The 19,929-nt window shown below is 38.1% G+C and overlaps 1 protein-coding gene across 6 annotated transcripts in view; it reads right to left on the bottom strand.

The window, feature by feature from the left end:
- Positions 1 to 10,431: 10,431 nt before the first annotated feature.
- The window catches only part of LOC117542989 (microphthalmia-associated transcription factor-like), a 31,584-nt gene continuing 22,086 nt past the window's right edge, over positions 10,432 to 19,929 (bottom strand). For 4 of the 6 annotated variants that reach the window (XM_034210916.1, XM_034210913.1, XM_034210918.1 and 1 more), the window contains 8 exons: positions 17,401 to 17,616; positions 17,195 to 17,287; positions 15,451 to 15,568; positions 14,455 to 14,547; positions 14,293 to 14,343; positions 14,049 to 14,124; positions 12,501 to 12,648; positions 10,432 to 11,881 (listed from right to left, as the gene is read on the bottom strand). In XM_034210916.1, the coding sequence (XP_034066807.1) occupies positions 11,486 to 11,881; positions 12,501 to 12,648; positions 14,049 to 14,124; positions 14,293 to 14,343; positions 14,455 to 14,547; positions 15,451 to 15,568; positions 17,195 to 17,287; positions 17,401 to 17,616 (1,191 nt within the window). In that variant the 3' untranslated portion in view covers positions 10,432 to 11,485. Of the gene's footprint in view, positions 11,882 to 12,500; positions 12,649 to 14,048; positions 14,125 to 14,292; positions 14,344 to 14,454; positions 14,548 to 15,450; positions 15,569 to 17,194; positions 17,288 to 17,400; positions 17,617 to 19,067; positions 19,343 to 19,929 lie in introns of those variants that run through there. The other 2 variants (XM_034210917.1, XM_034210914.1) reach the window with 2 other exon arrangements.

Below are 19,929 nucleotides of genomic sequence, written 5' to 3'. Positions count from 1 at the left end.
TTATTTCAGTTCATCGAAATGCTGCACCTTAATGTTTATTTTATTATATTTTGTATTTATTTGAGTGAATATTCAGTTTAATAATAATTAAAAACCCAAAACTAATAGTTTATGTTTTGTGAGTACTAGTACAGTAAAGTTCAAATACAGATTATTTCAGTTCATCGAAATGCTGCACCTTAATGTTTATTTTATTATATTTTGTATTTATTTGAATACATTATTCAGTTTAATAATAATTAAAAAAAAAAAATATATATATTTAGTGTTTTGTGATAATTTTTTCTGCTGTACCAAAAACGTACCGAACCGAACCGTGACCTAAAAACCGAGGTACTACCGAACCGAAATGTTTGTGAACCGTTACACCCCTACAATCAATGTTAACTTGGAAAGCCACAATATTAATATTTTAACTCAATGACATAGGTGATATTATTGTGGCACATCAGTAAAGCCTTACATATACATATATAAGGTGGCAGACGTAATTTAATGAATTTTAACTGAACAATAACTGAATGAGTTTGTTTCACTCTTAGACCAGCAGGGGTACCAAATCTATGAAGACTGCTGCAATAAGTACATTAATTAACTGTCTCATCGATGTTTGTCTGTATGAATATGATACTATTAACAATCATATTATTCCTATCAGCTGTCAATCACTGTTAATAAATAATAATAATAATAATAATAATAATAGATTTAATTTGTTAGCGCTTTTATAGGTGCTCAAAGACGCTTTACAGATATAGTGAAGAACTGTTATGATTCACATATTCATTTAGTATTGAATAAACTATATTTTTTGGAGGAGTTAATGATGAATGTTCATCAAGATGCTTGCTCACCCTCCTTCAAATTTGAAAAACAAGTAATTATATCATTATTGATATACAGTTACAACCTTGACTTTACATCAGAAAGAACAAATATTAAAGAAGTGACTAACTGCATCAGTTAGGGTTAAAAAAACGTGTATTCAGCTAAAACATAAACATCGCTGCAGTTATTATCCAGTGGAAAGTCCTTACCTACTGGCCTAGTTAAATCAAAGTGGTTACTTTTTTTTGGCTGGGCAGTGTAGTTTTACACACCGTCTTATTTTACTTTCTCAGGACTTAAAACAGTTTTTTGGGGGCAGAACCCTACAAAGAAAAAAAAATATATACACGCATACAAGGTCATCATCTTAACAGTTTTGTATGCTCATCGAGTCATTCGTGAGCAGAGCAACAAGTTGGCATGCCTATTACAGCTGAATGCGGCGATTACCATCTTGTTCAGCAAAAAGCCTCACAAACTTATTAAGATCAACAGCTGTAGTGCGTTTTGATTCATTGCTGAGTACAGCCAAACTTGACATTCTCTTCTCTGTCATTGTAGACCGCAAATACCTCATTCCTTCCGTCTACTTGGATCCGAAAGGCTTCTCGTTTTGCGCCGTCCCCCAGTTCAAGTGAATTCGCCACCAATCATATTTCCACTCTCGCGCCAGGGCCGGGGGAGGGGTTACAAGACTCGCGTCTTGTGCTGCATTCACTTGCACTCGGACATTAGAGATTTTCTCTCATAAATGTCCGATGAGCCACAACTTTTCTTTCAAAACAAAGATGCCAACTGGGGTGGCAGCTGGGGTGGCAAGGCTATTGTTTAGGGTGGCAGTTGCCACCCCATGCCACCCCGGTAGATCCGCCCCTGCTTTTTGGGGAACCGTATTTAATGAAATCTCACAGTTGATCCGGCAGAACCAGAGATATTTGAGATATTCGACACACTCTTATCCTTATCTTATAAAATGTTTCCAGGAGCCATAAACAAAGATGAGTAGTAGCCTACTACAAATGACATCTCTCAATGCAGTTTGTGAAATATTGAGTAGCTGCCCCCAAAGCAAATTAAAGGCATATACAACTTTTTTTTCACATTTAGTTATAATATTACTCACCAAGATCCGTAAACGGGTTTGCTTTTTACAATCTATCGAGTTAACCGTTAAACTAAGATTTCCAATTAAGTATTCGGACCAGAGTGGTTGTCTCCACACGGTTCTCATCGTGGCGTTAGCTCGGTCGGCTAGCAGCTAACGGTGCTAACAGGGAAAACGCAGTAAAAACGGCTTAAGTGCTAAGAAAGCTGACACTGTTTTTTTCGTCGCCTTGGGTCGGCACGGCAATATCAAGGGTAATGGCCAGATACTACCAACTAACCCAGTCTCATGGCATTTCGTGTTATAGTCACAAAATTAATCTATTGATTCGTGTTCACCAACACCAATTTTAAAAGCCGGAGCCCCCTAGGGGACATGGAGAAGGAAAAAAAAAATATTTGAAAAAAAATAAAAAAAAATAAGTTTTGCGAGATATCGCAAAACCCCTTTACGAGAACTCGAAATACTTTTGCGATATCTCGCAAAACCCCGTTGCAGTTTGTAGACGGTCCCTAAGCACTCCTCTCCCTCCTCAAGCTGCAGATTGTGACTAGTGATGGGAATTCCGGCTCTTCTTGGTGAGCCGGATCATTTGGCTCGGCTCACCAAGAAGAGCCGGCTCTTTCGGCTCCCAAACGGCTCTTTAGTTTACCACATATTATACCTTTTATAATTAAATCAAATGTAGCCCTGTTTTGACTAATGAATTATTTATATATCACTTAAATTATTCAATACATCCTTTGTACTGAAGTATTCAAAAGTAAAAATTACGTTTAATATAAATGATTTGCTGTGGCCAAATGTTTTCATTGCATTTACAGACCCTTGTAACTCTCTGATACCACCCAATGAATGCACTGACTTGCTTGTAGAACCACGCTACACAAAGCAGATAGCAACACCTATAAAAACTTAAGCATAGACATTTAAAAATAGGGGCTACTGTATGGACATTTTAAAATTATATTTAAAGAAAATACCCTGACAAAACAGCAGGGCTCTATTTCAGTAACTATTAACTATAGAAAAAAAGACAGCAGCAGCTTACATCAAATCTTTGCTGAGCCTAAGGATAATCATAAATAAATAACAGTGAAAATAAATATATTGCAATGCTCAAAACAGCAGCATCCAACAGTCTCTAATCCTTGGATATTACATGTCACTGCATGCATGCACGGAGCAGCTGTAGCGCGGAGATCATCATCATCATTCTGTCTTGTATTACTGTCGCGACCGACACATCACTAATTGTGACCAATTCTTGATGTTTAGCTTGGATGACGGCGCGTATCGAACTGTTCTGATAAAAACGACTCTGTAGCTCGTTGTCTACCTTGCTATGATTGTAAAGTCATGTTGTTTGTATTTTTACAACGTTATGTTCATGAGTTATTGATCCGCGAAATTCGAATCTGTCAATAACTCAGCTCAGAGGAACGTGCATGTCCCCTCGCTCTGAGTGTTCTCTTGAGGTGTCTTCACTTATGTGAAACCCTTTATATATACAGTCTATGTGTGAAACCCGTGCCTATTGACAAGCACTGATGTTATATATTTATATTTAAGGCCAAGCTCAAAGTAAAATCGATTAACCACTCCATTGTTGTGGTTTCTGTGTTGCGGTGGCAGCCGAACTGACCAGGAAGTACATTGAGCTAAATGAAAAGTTTTACGAGATCTCGCAAAGGGGTTTTTTGCGAGATCTCGCAAAAACATTTTTTATTTTTTCAAAGACATTTTTTTTTCTTCTCCATGTCCCCTAGGGGGCTCCGTAAAAAGCAATGTAAATAATAAGAAATTACAAGGAAAAAAAGATTTAAAAAAAACTTTCAGTAGGCTAAATGTATTTTCGTTGCGGATGGCAAAAAAAGTCAGACATTATACCATTTAAAATAAAAACATTAATCGTGGCTTGATATTGAGTAAGAAAATGTTTTTATGAACCACACAAACCGGACAAAAAGATGTGCTGCAGGCACGAAACATACTGCCAATAGAAATACATTGCTTTTAAAATCGTTCTGTGTGACACGAAACAAATGAGAAAATCGTGTTGGTGAACACGAATCAATAGATTACATTTATTTCGTGACTATTACACGAAATGCCGTGAGACTGGTGTACCAACACACATCATTAGCCTGTAATCTGTTTACATCCCAATCAGATTAACTATGATTCTCTGCTAAAGTAGATCCACTCCATAGCAAATAGGAAATAGCTGATGGTTGCTCTCTTAATGCTCTTCATAAATAAATACAAAACACAGAAATGAAAGTAAAAATACTCTCTAATTGAATGGGAGATTTGTTAAAGGTGCTCATCATTGGATTAAAATGAATCAAGAGGATGATACCAATGATGTAATGCATGTGGACGTGGTAGCCCATGAATGAAGTGTAATTCACTGGTAGCCTACTGCTAATCATTTGTGAAGCACAATTAATGTTCCCATTGTTTTTCAGGATTTTCGAAACATAATTATCTTACAGTTCCTGCTGATGTGCAAAAAAGGTTTGTTTGCTAAGACCATAATTATGTTATTGTAGATGGTAATTTAGTTCCAAACAGAAACTAATTATCCTGTTGCAATGGGCTCAAACAATATATATTTGACAGTTTAAAAGCCTTTGTTTGACACGCTATATTGTCAAGATGTGAAAACACTAAAGACAAACAATAGACAGAAATAATAAGCAGACTAATTTGGATTTCTTTCTATTGAATATGGATTTGTCAGGATATTGTGCACACAGGATAATCATGTGTGCCAAAGCATTTATCTTTTACGCTTTTACTTTAAAAGCATTTATCTTTACTTATGCCAAAGCATTTATCTTTGTATCTTTACTTATGACAAAGCATTTATCTTTCATCTTTTAAGTTTATAAAATAAGGAGCTCCTAAAATTTCCCCACAGGCACTTAAACACTCAAGCGGCAAAGACAAAAATGTTCCTGCAAGTTTATTAACGGTCCCATGCCATGGCCATTTCTACTGATCATAATTCCATTGTTGAGGTATACTAGAATAGTTTTATATTGTGCAATTTCCAAACTCACATTGGTTTCTCATACAGCATCTCTGTATAGCATGTGTATTCACGCTCTGTCCTAAACGGCTTGTTGGAGCTCCTGCCCCCTGGCAACCAAATGTTTATTGAGATGGATAACCTTTCCCAAACACGTCTCAAGTCCTTTGAAGCTGATTAATACCTTGTACTAAAATTACCTCAGTTCTTGGCAACAACATCTAAGCATAGCACATTGCATTAACATTTTTCTGAGAATTAATTTGTAGTTATTACCAAACTCTTCACTTTCCTATACAGCTTACACATTGTGCAATAGTGTCTGAGTATATGTGTTATTATGTATAGGCATATTGACAGCGAACATTTACTAAATAGGTTTTTATATTTCCATATTTTCTGACTGCACAGAGGATGTAGTTGATAAATGGAGAGGCGGTGAACATGACCTTTGCCATCATGGTGCATGTTGCCCACCAGAGGGGGCTACTCACAGTAGACAACAGGGGCCTGTTTCTGGGAGTAAACCAGTCTATGGAGTAAACCCTGGCTCTGGTGCACAAATCCACAAAGGAGCATCTGAAGACCTCTGATGGCTCTCTGAGGATGTTTCTCCCCCCACAGGACTGGATGGGACATGCAGGTATAATAATATTCCACAAATCCTGTCTGTCAACATTCCCCCTTTAAACATAGTATAAAGAAAACAAACACAATTTCTCTGTTAAAAGAAATATGCAGATTATAATTGTTCTGTTCTTTTCAATGTATATCCCATTTTTTAAACATTTATTTTATACTATAAATGTATGTGGACACACAGTGGCGTTTTTATATGTACAAAAGTGGTGGGGCACAACAAACTTAGATGTCTATATATAAGCTTCTGAGGTTCATGGCTGGTGAGGCTCTGACTCTTCAGGTTTACAAATATTATATTTTGACCTAAATCAAAATATAATATTATTTTCAAAAGCTTTTTTTGTCTGATGCTTCAATTAATTTTAAACAGACAGTTCAACAAAAGGATACCCAAAAAATGTAATTTTATCATTTAAATATTGAATTGTTCTCTCTTAGTAAGATCCCATTTTCAATCAAATTGCAGTCTTACCTTGACATGAAGATGAAGTCCATTTGCCTATCCTTCTGGACAAAAATCTCTATTACTTTTTTGTAAAAGTCCTCCTTATGTTCTTGTAGTTTCAAAAGTCTATCATAAATCTGATCTAATCAATAGATTTATGATTCGAAAATTATAAAAGTAGGGTAGACATGTGGATATTATCCGGCTGAACAAAACGTGCATTTATCTAACAGGTTTGTTTCCCACAGATCTTATTTGGAGCTATTTTCTAAAATCCTATGGAGAAATATCATTGCTTTTTTGTGGAGGGAAGCCATGCGCAGTTTATTTCCGGGTTTTAGGACGCCTCACTGCAGCTCTCTCTCCTCCTCTTCACACACCACACTTTTCGCGGCACACGTACTTACAGCCAATCAGCTCTGAATTATGTGAGATGACGTATGGTGGGGATGGCAGCTCTATGCCCCTATGGTCATTATTTTTTTGCCACACACATTAAATAGGACAATACTCTGAGCATGCGCAGTGTAGTTTTTACAGTCACCATTGACTTAAACAGAGAGAGGGAGGGGCAGGATCGGGTTTTGTCCCACATGGCTCTAAACAGCTCAATAGGCACACACTGTAGACACTAATTAGAAGAACACAGACTAAAACAGCAATGTACAGACGAATCAGATGATTAAACATGATCTTAAAATATATTTTATATATATTTTAATTTATTTTTTGCATTTTTTTGTAATCATTACTTTTAATACTTTCTGCTGACACTAGGTGGGGCTGTGCCCCACCTGCCCCTAATGACCAGTCGCCACTGGGACACAGTATAATATAGTTATTAACATGTGTAAATGTGGCAAGATATAACAGTCCTTCTGTGGGCACCTATGGATTAAAATATGAATAAACACTTAAAATGTCAATATATTAATGTGCTTATCACTATATGATAGTGTCTTAACCATGTATTTTATGTTTGAATACTGATTTTAAATGTTGTATAGGCAAACATACATAAATAAATCATTACACATTTAACAAAAACTGTGAAGAAAAACACAAGATCTACAAACATTCAAAGGCAACTTTTAATATTTCTCACAAGATAAATTCAACATTGAGTACCAAGGGTTTGAGTTCAGTAATCTGAAACCAGTGCTTACATTCATCTAATCTAAACTGTAACAATAAGAACAGTAGCAACATCAGCCGAGAACGTTGTCTGTGTGAGCCACAGGAATGAGAAGGAGGAAGTCTAAATTGAGCTTACATGGTTCTTCATTAGTGGTTTACCCATAATGTGCCATACTAATTAACAACAGGAAGATTCAATCAAGTCAGTCGTAGGGACAGATTTTAATGAATTGCCACCACTATCACATGCTGACGTTTGTAACCTGTCCCATTGCAGGGTTCAGATGATTGATCTATTCCATTAAAAAAGGCTGATCTGGGTTCAGTCAAATGGCAATGTTAAAGGCCAGTGTGTGTTGCACTGTTAAGGCTCAATAGCTGGGACTGGTGTCACCATAAAGGCCATTGTGCAGTCCTTTAAAGCTTAATTCACCCATGACAGAAAAACTGAAGGTACATTAAATGTAGCTTCTGACCACATCAGCTAAGCTTTCTCCACCTGCTGTTTAAGACAGTGAGATGTAGTTGTAACCTCAGGACATCTTTAATAACGTCTTCAGTTCTCTCTCTTTTTTGTGTCAAACTACTGTTTCCAGTAGTACTGTCCTAGTTAAGTCATGGCTGATTGCTATCATGTGTTATTGCTTGTTACAACAGAAGAGAAAAACACCACTAACAGGTGCGTTAGCTACGCTGATAAAAACAGCTATTTATACCTTTTACATAAACATATTTTATATATCATTTTGGCAACACATTTTGGCAGTCATCACTTAGATCTACAATCATACTAGTCTGAAAATATGATGAATATTCAGTACAACTTTGGAAACCCCGCCCTCGGTGTGGAGCCCCAATGTGTTCAATATTACAAATAATTTAGAGGTCAGAAATTAAGACATTTCACCCGAAGCGAAAAATGTCAACCTATTAAACCCGGCAATAATGGAATCACCAAATTAATTAGGATTCATCCACTGGGCACCACCAATATTATCTTTAGAAATGTATTATCCATCGAGTAGTTGGTATACATATATATATAAAATGTTAACATTTTTTATTCTCACCCAACCTGGTGGGCTGACTGACCATTCCTAAACCAGTATATTAATAATGATTAATAACTTATAAATTCAAGTCACTTCTGTTAAATGTTGTTTCATTAATATTTATTTTCACATAATTGCAATTTCTACAATGACACCTTTTTATTTCAAATTATAACTTTTTATGATTGAGTTCTTCCTCTTTACAAAATTACTTATTTTTTCTATGGAATACATTTAAAGATGTAATATGATAACTCTGAATTAATGAGTAAGCTAATACTGTTAGCACTGGCTCTATATATTCCAGGTTTACAAGCCAACCTAGCTGGTTAGCATATGTAGCCATGTCGTGTTGAATAATAGTTAGTTGTCCTTGCACTGTGTGTGTTTGCTGCAGCGAGTCAGTATTAGTTTTAGCATTTCCGTTGCTCTAGCTAACGGGAGCTAGCTGGAGAACTGTTGTGGCTGTTAAGGCTGTATGGAGAATTGAGCGATTGGCTCAAGAGTTAAGGGGTTGTTTAACATTTGTGAATAAAGACGTTAGTGCTGATTTTGAAATAAAAATGTAATTGAGAAAAATGCAGTTATTAAGCAAAAACAAACTTTCAAAAAAGGGCACTTTGAAATAAAAAAAATCTGCACAGAAGAAAAAAATAAACACTTTAAAAACAAATAAATAAAACACTTTTAATACGAAAAATAATAATGATGAAATAACATTTAACATTGATTAGTTTTAATAATTTATTAAATTACTTAAGAATTCATTGATTTACTTGATTATATTATAATAATTTATTTCGTAATGCCTTTTTCTTTTCAGTACTGAACACTTTGGGGTTCCATTGTGACATCTTGGTGGCTCTTGAGTCTGAGAGGCTTCTTGAGTTTCCTTGTACTGACAAACCACCTTTCCTACTGCTTTCTAAAACACTTTGGCACTCTTCAGTTAATTCATAAAGCACCAAACACCAGTATTAACATCAACAACGTTTTGCATCACTGTCTACAACTCCTCAACACCAGGGTAACAGAAATGACTGTAAGGCACTTAAATCAATTAAAAAAGAGTACTACATTGACATTGTTTTAGACTACTTCATAAGGAGATCACATTGTTGAGACGTGATGCTATTCTGCAGGCACAACTTCAACCATTGCATAGTTTAACAAAAATGGAGGCTGTGCTGTAACAGTAATGGCAGGGAAGTATAAACAAAGGCTTACCTATGCAATGTGCTACAACTGTTGAACCCAAACTGCTGAAATGTACAATAACCGTACACCATAAAGAACCTACAATCACATATAATATTCTGTATGCATTTGAAAAGCCAAATACAATTGTTAATATGCTTAAATAAAACAAAATGTGAACAAACCATGTTTTAAATTACAGAGGTCATTCCAGTGTTTCTGACATGCATTTCATACAAAAACCCAAAGCAGTCTCCTTATACTCCTTGGCAATAAAAATGTTCACATCATGAAAAATAAATGTGGTGAAAGGTCACCGCAGTGGTGTAAAATAACAATAATTTAGCAAATGGATGGACAGTTAGAAAACCCAGCACTTGCATCAACACAGGTCGGAAGTATAAGCAGTATTATCAGCTGCTTTAGTCTGATCACTACAGACAAGAATACAATAAAGCGTAACTGATTAATCTTCTTCTCGCATTAATTATCTATCAAAATGGTATAGAATTATTTTCAAGTGAAATGTGCTTCTTGTGTGTGTGTCAGGGCTACAACAGCTCTTTTAGTTTAAATGTTTTGAGAATGCATTATCAAAAATAATACTTTTCTTAAATATTTGTTAAAGGTGGGGTAGGTAAGTTTCAGAAACCGGCTCGAGATACACTTTTTGTTATATTCCATGGAATGCTCTTAACATCCCGATAGCAATGAATATCTTAAGTGCTTTGACAAAAAATCTATAAAAAAAATTCATCTGTGGAAGCCGTAGTTCTGTAAAAAGTACATCCAATCCGTTTAGCCGGGCCGGCTAAACGGATTGGATTGCCGCCCTGTCTGTCAGCCTTCCATCTCGTGCACGCACAAATGTATCTCGTGCCCTCATTGGGCGTGCCGTCATTGGGCGTGCATTGCAGCAGTACTTCAATGACTCGCCAGCAACAGGCGGCCACTTTCACCAGTCTGCTGACGTCATGTGCGCGTTCATGTGTGTTGGAGGAGGTGCTCTGTAAGGAAGTCTGAAGGAAGGGGCGGATTATTTTCGGCTGTGTACTTTCTAATTTTAGTGCACTCGAGGCGATTTCTGAAACTTACCTACCCCACCTTTAAGTTTGAAGTATTCCGTGGTTTTGGCAGCGAGTAATGTATACTTTAGAAATATCTGGCACACCCTGCTGAGCCGTCTCTGGATAGTTAAGGATGCATCAGTGTGATACAAATAGATTTACTGGATTGTTGTGCATCCTGCTCATTAGTGAGCTTTTATTTATTATTATCTCATGTATTAAAAAAAATGGCTCTTTTTAAATGCCTTGTTATAAATACATGTTTTAAGGTGATTGTTTACATAAAGTCCTGTTTACGTTGATACATAAATAAGATACAATCTACAAATGATTATTATTTATAATTTCCAAGGAAGACATTTCAACTGGAAGACTGACAAAGACTCAGCTAACAGCCAAAAAATGTGCATAGCAATACAACATCGATGCATAACCATCTTAATAAGGCATTGGCACATTCAAGTTCAATCTAAGACACGAGGAGTGTAAAGCACTATAGTAATAAATAGTTTTCTTCTATTATTGCTAGTGATTTAAAAAGCAGTGTTCATCTCAAGACAAAATATCTACAACTCTGACCATGATGTATAACTTCCCTAGATTCGTTGGAATCAATAGAAATAAACATAATCTAGCCTCTATTCAAAGATGAATGCATATATATATATTTTAAATATAAAAACTTCTATTTTTGTAACTCATTGTCATCAAAGTTTTGATTAAAGCAAAAGTACTTCATAATCATTCTTTGAAATCAAGGTTGAGGGCTTGAAAAGACAAAGATATCACAAAAAACTAAAAAAAAAAAGAAATGGAAAAGATTAAAAACATGTAAACACTGTCGGGGGAGAAATAAACAAACAAATGACACGCACAGGAGGAAGCGTCTCCAGCAGAGTGTGTAAGCTGCAGACGGCAACACTTTGCAGCAGGGTGGAGAAGGTTGGAGATGCAGGTGTCCTCCAGTAGGGGGTGCTAACACACCTGATCATTCTCATCCATGCTCACACTGCTCTTACGGCTGCTGTCCTTGGAGGTGTCGGGGGAGACGGACGAGAGCAAAGGGTCCCCCCCTCTCACCGGGGACAGGGTGTCTTCCATGAGGATGTCGTTGAGTTTGGAGCCCAGCTTGCCGTGCACGCTGTAGGGACCTTCGGGGTAGTTGGAGTGGCCGTCGTTCAGCTCCAGGGTGCCGGGCGGCTCTGCAGTGCAGTCTGGGAGGTGCTGGTGGTTGGGGTGCAGCGTGTACAGCTCCTGGCAACAGTCCTCCAGAGAGCGCTCCTGCTTTATGGACCGGGCCGCCAGTTCAGACGAGCAGAGCGCCGAAGACGTGATGACCAGACCGTGAGCGCGCGCCTGCATCTCCAACTCCTGCAAACACATAGACTCACAGTTTAGTCAGTGAAGTGTGACAATCTCTGCCATAATATATTTCATATTTACACTTTACACAGGAAATAGTTTAGCTGAGGTGTACATTTAGTTCTAAACCCTCCCCTGACTATGACCGACTAAGCCATCTTTCTCTCCTTTCTCCCTTTTAAAAGCATGTTTTTCCCCCCTGATTTGGATGCTAAAGCTAGACGTTGCTTTACTACCACTCTTTACTCAAATTTAAAGACCCGATACAATTATCTTTATAGTTACTGCACCTTAAATGCACAATGTGATCATTCAATCGATTTCCGCTGAGCCGAATCCAACAGACCCTGATGCCTCCTGTCATGTGATCAATTAGTTACAAGAGTCTAAACAGACATCTGCTTCCTCTCATTCGTGGCCTTTGCTGTCTGAAATGGCGGCTCTGTTCCCTGAACCTTGACTTCTTTCATAAAAGGGTAACAGTTTTATTCTGACTGTCTCTTTTTCACACATATATGCAACACATATTGTAGTTTTACTTTTACTATCAAATAACCTTGCAAATAGCAGTGCGATAACCTCTATGATTGTACCTTCCGATCACTACACGTCATGAAGCTTTGTCTACCTGTATCCTCAACAGCAAATGACGATTAGCATGCTCCAGCTTCTTCTGGCGAGTCTCCACCTCTTTGGCCCTCTGCTGCTCCCGCTGTAGTCTCCTGATGTAGTCCACTGACGCCTTCAGGATCGTGCCTTTGTTCCAGCGCATGTCCCTGAAATCACAAAGGAGGCATTATCAGAGATGGGAACTAGTGGAGTACAAATACTTCGTTAATGTACCCAAGTACATTTTTCTGGTATCTTTACTCCACTATTTATTTTCTGATGACTTTTTACTTTTACTTCTTACATTTGAACACAAATACTTGTACTTTCTACTTCTACCATTTTCAAAACACGCTTGTTACTTTAGTTTTAATGTGTGTTTGGTGGCGTGATCATTATTATTTAGAGTCATTGCGTGCCTATTGATTTGAACACGATCCGTGTATCCATCATTTCCTGGTCTTCTCTAAAGAAGAGGGACCAATGAAAACCTTCATTGGCTAACAATGACGTTATTGTTCTATTAATATAATGGTGGTTATGGGTACTTTTTACTTAAGTACATTTTGAGGCCCATAATTCTTTACTTTTACTTGAGTAAAGAAGTTTAGTCAGTACTTTTACCAGAGCATTTGTAAACACTAGTATCTGTACTTCTACTTGAATAAAGTATGTGTACTTTTGCCATTTCTGGGCATTATGAGTCCATCCTACACACAGTCTCTTATATTCTTTAGATTTGATGTCAGACAATCGGCAATAAGCCATCTCTATTCAGAAAGAGAATCTGACAGAGACAGAGGAGGATAATGAGGAGGAGCAGAGCGGCTCCGGAGGTCAGAGAGGTGACCAGCAGTCAGAAGTCTGAGCTCTCTGCAGAGCTGAGAGCAGCATCATACATGTTTACAGGGGAGGTCAGAGAGTTCCCTGAAGAGTTGAAGGTTGCAGGGGAAGTTTTGCAGTGGTCAAATCGATCTTTACTATACTAACCGGGAACGATCTGCATCCAAAATCGATACTGAGGTGTGTAGGTTGAAGCAGTTGGAAGCCTTAAAGGCGGATACACATCTTTCTGTCTCTGATTATTATACGATTGAAGAATTCAAACGTATGCATTTATAGTTGTTTTTGAGATTGTTTATGCAAACAAGCCCATCTATCATTTGTTTTTACAATTATTCAGGTGTTCAGATTCAGATGTAAATGGAGGTCTCTTTGTAAAAGGAGGTCCCTGAGTTTGTGTGTGTGTAGGTATATGTGTGGGTGGAGCACACAGCTGGGGTTAAGCAAAACAACCGTGGGTGGAGAGACACAACAAAAGAGGCTGCTGGGATCTTCCCAGAGCCACAGGCAAGGTCAGAGGGCAGAGGGAGAGGAGAGTGAGCTTTAAGTGTCTACGCACACAGAAAGTATGATAAATATAGCCATAATCTGACCAATTTAATCATCATTTTGTGGGTATGGGTATTTTAGGTGTTCATTCCTTTAACCGTATTGTGGTTGATTTATCATTATGTCACTTGTATAACCAAATAAAGAAGTACAGTGTATAAAATAAGAAACTTACGGGTCATTGGATTTAGGAATTAAGGTTCCCAATTCCTTGATTCGATCGTTGATGTTAAACCGCCGTCTTCTCTCAACTAAAGGGAAAAAAACAGAGGAGAAAAGGTCTATGATAAGCTGTCGAATAACCATCTGAAAATATATTTTTATAAAGCAAATAAGCATATGACACTAACTACATCTATTAGTCCTTCACATTTACATTAACAGAGTTATAATTAAGAGCATTTGAAATTAAAACTCACTCTGATTATGGTTATCCTTCTTCTGCCTTTCCTTTGCCATCGCCCTAACTTCTGATTTAAGAAAAAAAAGGTTTGATTAATGATAATAGTTTTAATTCAAATATAATCAACTGTGCAGCGCAAGTATAACATGTGTGTTTAAAGCTAATGAGCCGTACGCACCCCCAGGGAAGCCTTCAGGACTTTGATAGTCGTCGTATGTTCCGCACGATCCAGATTTATCCAGCATGTGCATGAGGGCCGTGGATTGTGAAACTGTAATAAATGTTGTTTTCAGTATTAAAATGTGCAGAATGGATAGAAATACATTGAAAAACAGGTCAGTCATGCACACTTCCCACACAGAAAGTTATTTTAAAAACGCTTCATTATGGTGTGCGCTGAAAAGCAGAGCAACATGTGGGTTGTTCGAGCCATTATGTTCTCCATGCAAGAAAAGATTAATGGATATTAATGTATGTTTTCACAGATCTAAGATCTGTAGACAATATATTTTGATGACAGTAGCCCGTTGCTTAAAGGTCTCCTATTATGCTATTTTTAGGCATATATTATGGGTCTCAGATATTTAAAAATATATAAAAAACATGTCTGTGATGTGTTTTGCTCAAAATACCAAACAGATCATGCATTTTAGACATCCCTCATATCCCTCTGTTTCAGCCCTGTTAGAGGAGGGGGAGCTAATGCCTGCTCAGAATTCTACGAGATACAGCTAAATGTTGCTGTGATTAAATGCCATATCATGTTCCAAACCACATCAAGGATTATTTCTGAAACAGTATGGAGATCAAATGCTTCCTGCTTTTGTACACATACTCTCTCCAGTACAGGTTAGCTCTGAGTGTTAGCGATGCTTGCTAATGTCAACAAAGACCATATTACGTCCAAAACACGTCGGGCATTGTTTCAGATAGCAACGTTTCTGATAGTGCCGCTGGTCCACATCTCCGATATTACGTAATATCGGACGCAAATCTGGATCAGCTCCGTTTTTAGAGATTTGGATACGGAGGAAAATACTTTCTGACACTTTGTGAGTTCCCTTACACCGACCTGACACACACATTTATGTATAAAATAAATCAAAAAGTGCATTTTGCATGATAGGTCCCCTTTAAGTTTTTTTTCAAGAATTGCTTTGGCTGTGCTGCTTACCGGAGTATTCCCTTTTGACGTTGGGCAGGTTGGCGGGGCAGGAGTTGCTGATGGCCAGACCTTGCTGGGCCATTCCCTGATTACCATACAGGTCCATGAGGTTAGCATTCACAGGGATCTGAGGGGACACAGCAAAGACATTAAGCAAGGATCACCCCCCCCTCCTCCACTGTATAGATGCTAATCAGCATCACAAGATGAGCATGATGGGAAGGGTGGTGACAGAAGACAGGGCCATTGTGCAGTCAACTTTAACAGGTGTTGTTATAAGCAAATCAGTGTAATGACACTGTTTCAATAGGTCTACATTTTGGGAAATGTACCTATTTGCTTATTGACTTAAGATTGATTATTCTGTAATGTTTACAGCAATCAGCTGATTAGCTTAGCTTAGTTTAGCAACAAGACAGATAACAGGGACACTGGCTCTGTGCGAAAGAAAAACAAAATCTACCTTAGAGAATTTCTATAGCTCTCAATTTTACACACCAATTCAAAGTGTGACAATTATATATTTTTTAGGTTGGCGAGTGCAGTGATTTCCTTGAATCTTCGCTGGTAGCCTGACAACCTCAGAGTGACGAGAAGACTCCAGGAAGTGTTCTCCAAAATGTGAGACGCTTTCTTTGTTAATTTGAGCAAACAGCTAAAGATAGTTTGTCTTTACTTTCTGTTATTGCAGAGATGTCAATTCAGCATTCAAAGGACTGTAGCCAAAAGATTGAGATTTTGTTTTTTCACAAGTATCAGAGAATTTATTTGGATATATTTACCCCCAAAAACAAGATTGAGACGCCCTCATTAGGCGCATTCACACTGCGGTACTTTTCCCACAAAGGTTCATGTGAACTTAGTTCATGTGAACTCTTTTATCGCGTTCACACCAAAAAGAGCCGGTACTAAAATTAGTTCATGTGAACCTTTTTACCCCCTCGAAAGTCCCTGCTAGAGAGCAGGGACTTTCGAGCGGCTCTCTTGTGAGAAAAGAGCTATATTTCTGATTGGCTGGGCGGATTGCAAACCACGCCCCATAAAACTACCAAAAAGTTTTGTGAAGCCGCCATTTTATTATCCTCGCATTAGCATTATTAGCATTAGCCCAGCGCAGAAACGCAGAGAGACTAACTTATGGCAACACAAAATAAAACATGGGAGTGGTGGAGATGAGGAGGTGTCGGCGTTCTGGCGATTTACTCGGAAGGCTTCAGTAGAAGCGCCCAGCAGCTTCTACTGAAGCCAGTCCCCAACTCCGGGGACTTCCGGCCGGGGACTTTGGGCGGCAGTATATGCAGTGAAGTGGTTTGCGGCCTGCCAGTAAACCCAAAGCAGAAGAAGAACAAGTGACGTCAGCGGCTTCATTTGCCTAATCCACCCCCAGGGACTTTTTCCAGTGTGAACGCGATCTGTACTTAGTTCATGCGATCTGTACTTAGTTCATGCGAACTAAAGAGTTCATATGAACTAAGTTCACATGAACCTTTGTGGGAAAAGTACCGCAGTGTGAATGCGCCTATTGGTTGACCTTTCAACAGAGTGAAGTGCAGAGTCTGTATGAAAGCCACACACACACACACACACACACACACACACACACACACACACACACACACACACACACACACACACACACACACACACACACACACACACACACACACACACACACACACACACACACACACACACACACACACACACACACGCACACACACACACACACACACACACACACACACACACATACGTTAGCCATCTGAAGTCCTGGGTCCATCAGGCTGAGGATTTCATCACTGTAACTGGACTCCAGACTAATAATGTCATCAATGACATCATCCATCTATAAAAAGACAACATAAAAGGTCAAAAGACATACAGATAAGGCTGACTAAAGGAACAAAATACATATTCTGTGTGTCATAATGAGGAACACAGTGAGTCACAAGCAGTCACCTCTTTCTCGCAGTTAGTGTTGAGGGTCAGTAGGGCCATGGGGCTGTTGGGGGCGCTGTTGCCCGGCCCTGGCGGCATGCCCCCGTGGTCCGAGGACTGGTTGTGGCAGGGCAGGCTCAACACCTGAGAGCCGAGCTTCCCCAAGTAGCGCTTCACCTGCTGCTGCTGCGAGCGCTGGATGTGGTACTTGGTGGGGTTCTCCAGGTGAGTCTGGACCTATAGGGGGGGGAGGAGGGAAAGTGGCAAACAGGAAGAGATATGTTATTTACAGAGAAGATAAGATAAGAAGTACTTTATTGATCAGAAGTGTCCAAACTGCAGCCCGGGGGCCATTTTGAATTGGCCCGCAGCAAATTCTAAAAGTATAATGGAATAAGGCCCACACATGAAACTTGTGCTTTTCCTATATTGTGCTTCTTAAATATATATATATAACACAGTATTAATGTTTTAAGAATCCCAATTTTCAAATAAATTCTGTCAAATAAAGTTGAAAACATTTTCAACACATCTTAGTTGATAAAAAAAGTGCAATAACTGATTTACATAACAAGCTTGAAATACACCCTTCCTATTTCTGTTTTAAGGAATGAGCTGCCACCAAAAACAATGAAACCCTATGGAAAGCTGTGATGTAGGCATGTATTGTCTCAAAGCATATTCAAGTATCAAGCATAATTTACCAACATTTGATTAATTTTGTTAACTTATAACTTAACTTATGAGGCAATATACCTGAGGGGCCCAGCCTTTGTATGTTTTTCTGTATGTGGCCCTCAGTGATAAAAGTGTGGACACCCCTGTTATTGATACCAATTTGGGAAATGTTTGTGTTGCAGCAGCATAAAAAGACACGGCATTGTACAATACAAATTAAAAGAAATAAACAAGAAAGTAGAAAATATACATGTTGAATTACAAATGTACAGTAACAAAAAATATATATATATATAATATATAGATATTCAGTTTGGTTACAGATGCAACATGAGAAATACATGTTTTTGTCTTCGTATGCTTTCCTTAGTTTAAAAAGTCTAAACCTGTTTAGATATATAGAGAATAAAAAGGATAAATATACCTCAAAGTCTGTCTCTAGTATTGCACCACTAACTCCAATATTAAAATAGACTTGGCACGGAGATCAAATCCGGAGATGCATTATTCATTTTTCTTTTGAGACGCTTTCAAGTGATGTTATCTCAAAACAGTGTCAGTACAAAACCATTTCTACATTTTTTTACGTATTCATATAGTCCACATAATTTAAGTGACAAAAATAACACGCACACCCATCTCTGCACTTCCCCGGTTATAGATACATTTGATTTCTGAGGATCATTAAGTCCCACGCAGCATTACAGATCCAGAAAAGCGAAAACAAACTTCAGAGAGTGTTTGTCAGACTGTCACACATTTTAAATGGAGCAGTGCTGCTGCATCCCAGATGAGTCTATATTTAAACCAGCTGTCTATTGCGTGAATCTCTAATTTATGAGAAAACAACAGTAAAAAGTTCATCAATAAATATAGATACATAATAACTGTATAAACATGCATCAGCACTGACACTGTTTTTAAGATTAAGTCACATACTGTCATGTTATTTTTCACTTATAATAAAAGAAAATACCACAAAAAAAGATGATTGTTGATTGTAAACATACCTCATAAGGTTGGTATCCGAGCAGCTCAAGCATCATTTTAAGTAAAGTGATCCTTCCTATTTAAAAACTCCTCTGTTTAACTTGCTATCTATTTCCTAACTATCTAACTTCTATCTAGACTAAGAAGTTCTGTAGCTGCTTCCCTCTCGCCTGCACAGGAAGACTAAGCCTTGCTGAGGAGAGGCACCACCAGCTCATCTTTTAAAGACAAGAAAGGTCATTAGTTATGCATATCAGGGAGGCACAATGAGCTTTTTCAAATGTGTGTTGTTTTATGTAAAATCTGAATTTATCACTTGATGTCAGGATGTGCTGCTAACAGTTAGTGCCTTTGTTTTGCGAGGCCACCTCTATTACTGAAACTTGCCTGGGGCTGTTGCTTTGCCGCAGCCACTTTTTTTTAACCCTGTGGATGCTAGGCAGTTCAACACAGCCAAAAATAACAACGTTTTTGTCTGCAGTAGCTCGCCTCTAAATGTAATTTCTAATCAGGAACAACAGGCATAAACGTCTCAAAGCCAACAAATAAGAGGCTACTTTTATTTTTAGGTTTATGTATTTGTTCTGCTTAAGCTTCGAGTATTTGGGTTTATTAACAGAGCTGACGAGGTCACAGGCTCTTGAAAAACTCTAAGCTACCGCTGACACTTCCTCTGCTTCTGTGAAAACCCTATTGGACTGCACTCTACAGATGTGGTTATTATATCTCATGGAGCCTGAGAAAAAAGAAAAAGAAATGCTTTGACACATCTATTTCTGAGCATGGATACTCAATATGTGTGAGAACTGACTGATCAAGATAATAATGTGACTCAAAACAAGTCCAAATGTGCGCTTAGGGCTGATCAATATATCAATATTA

Source organism: Gymnodraco acuticeps, unplaced genomic scaffold (genome assembly GCF_902827175.1).
Source record: "Gymnodraco acuticeps unplaced genomic scaffold, fGymAcu1.1, whole genome shotgun sequence".
NCBI lineage: Eukaryota > Metazoa > Chordata > Actinopteri > Perciformes > Bathydraconidae > Gymnodraco > Gymnodraco acuticeps.
This window is presented reverse-complemented; position numbering and strand designations above follow the sequence as displayed.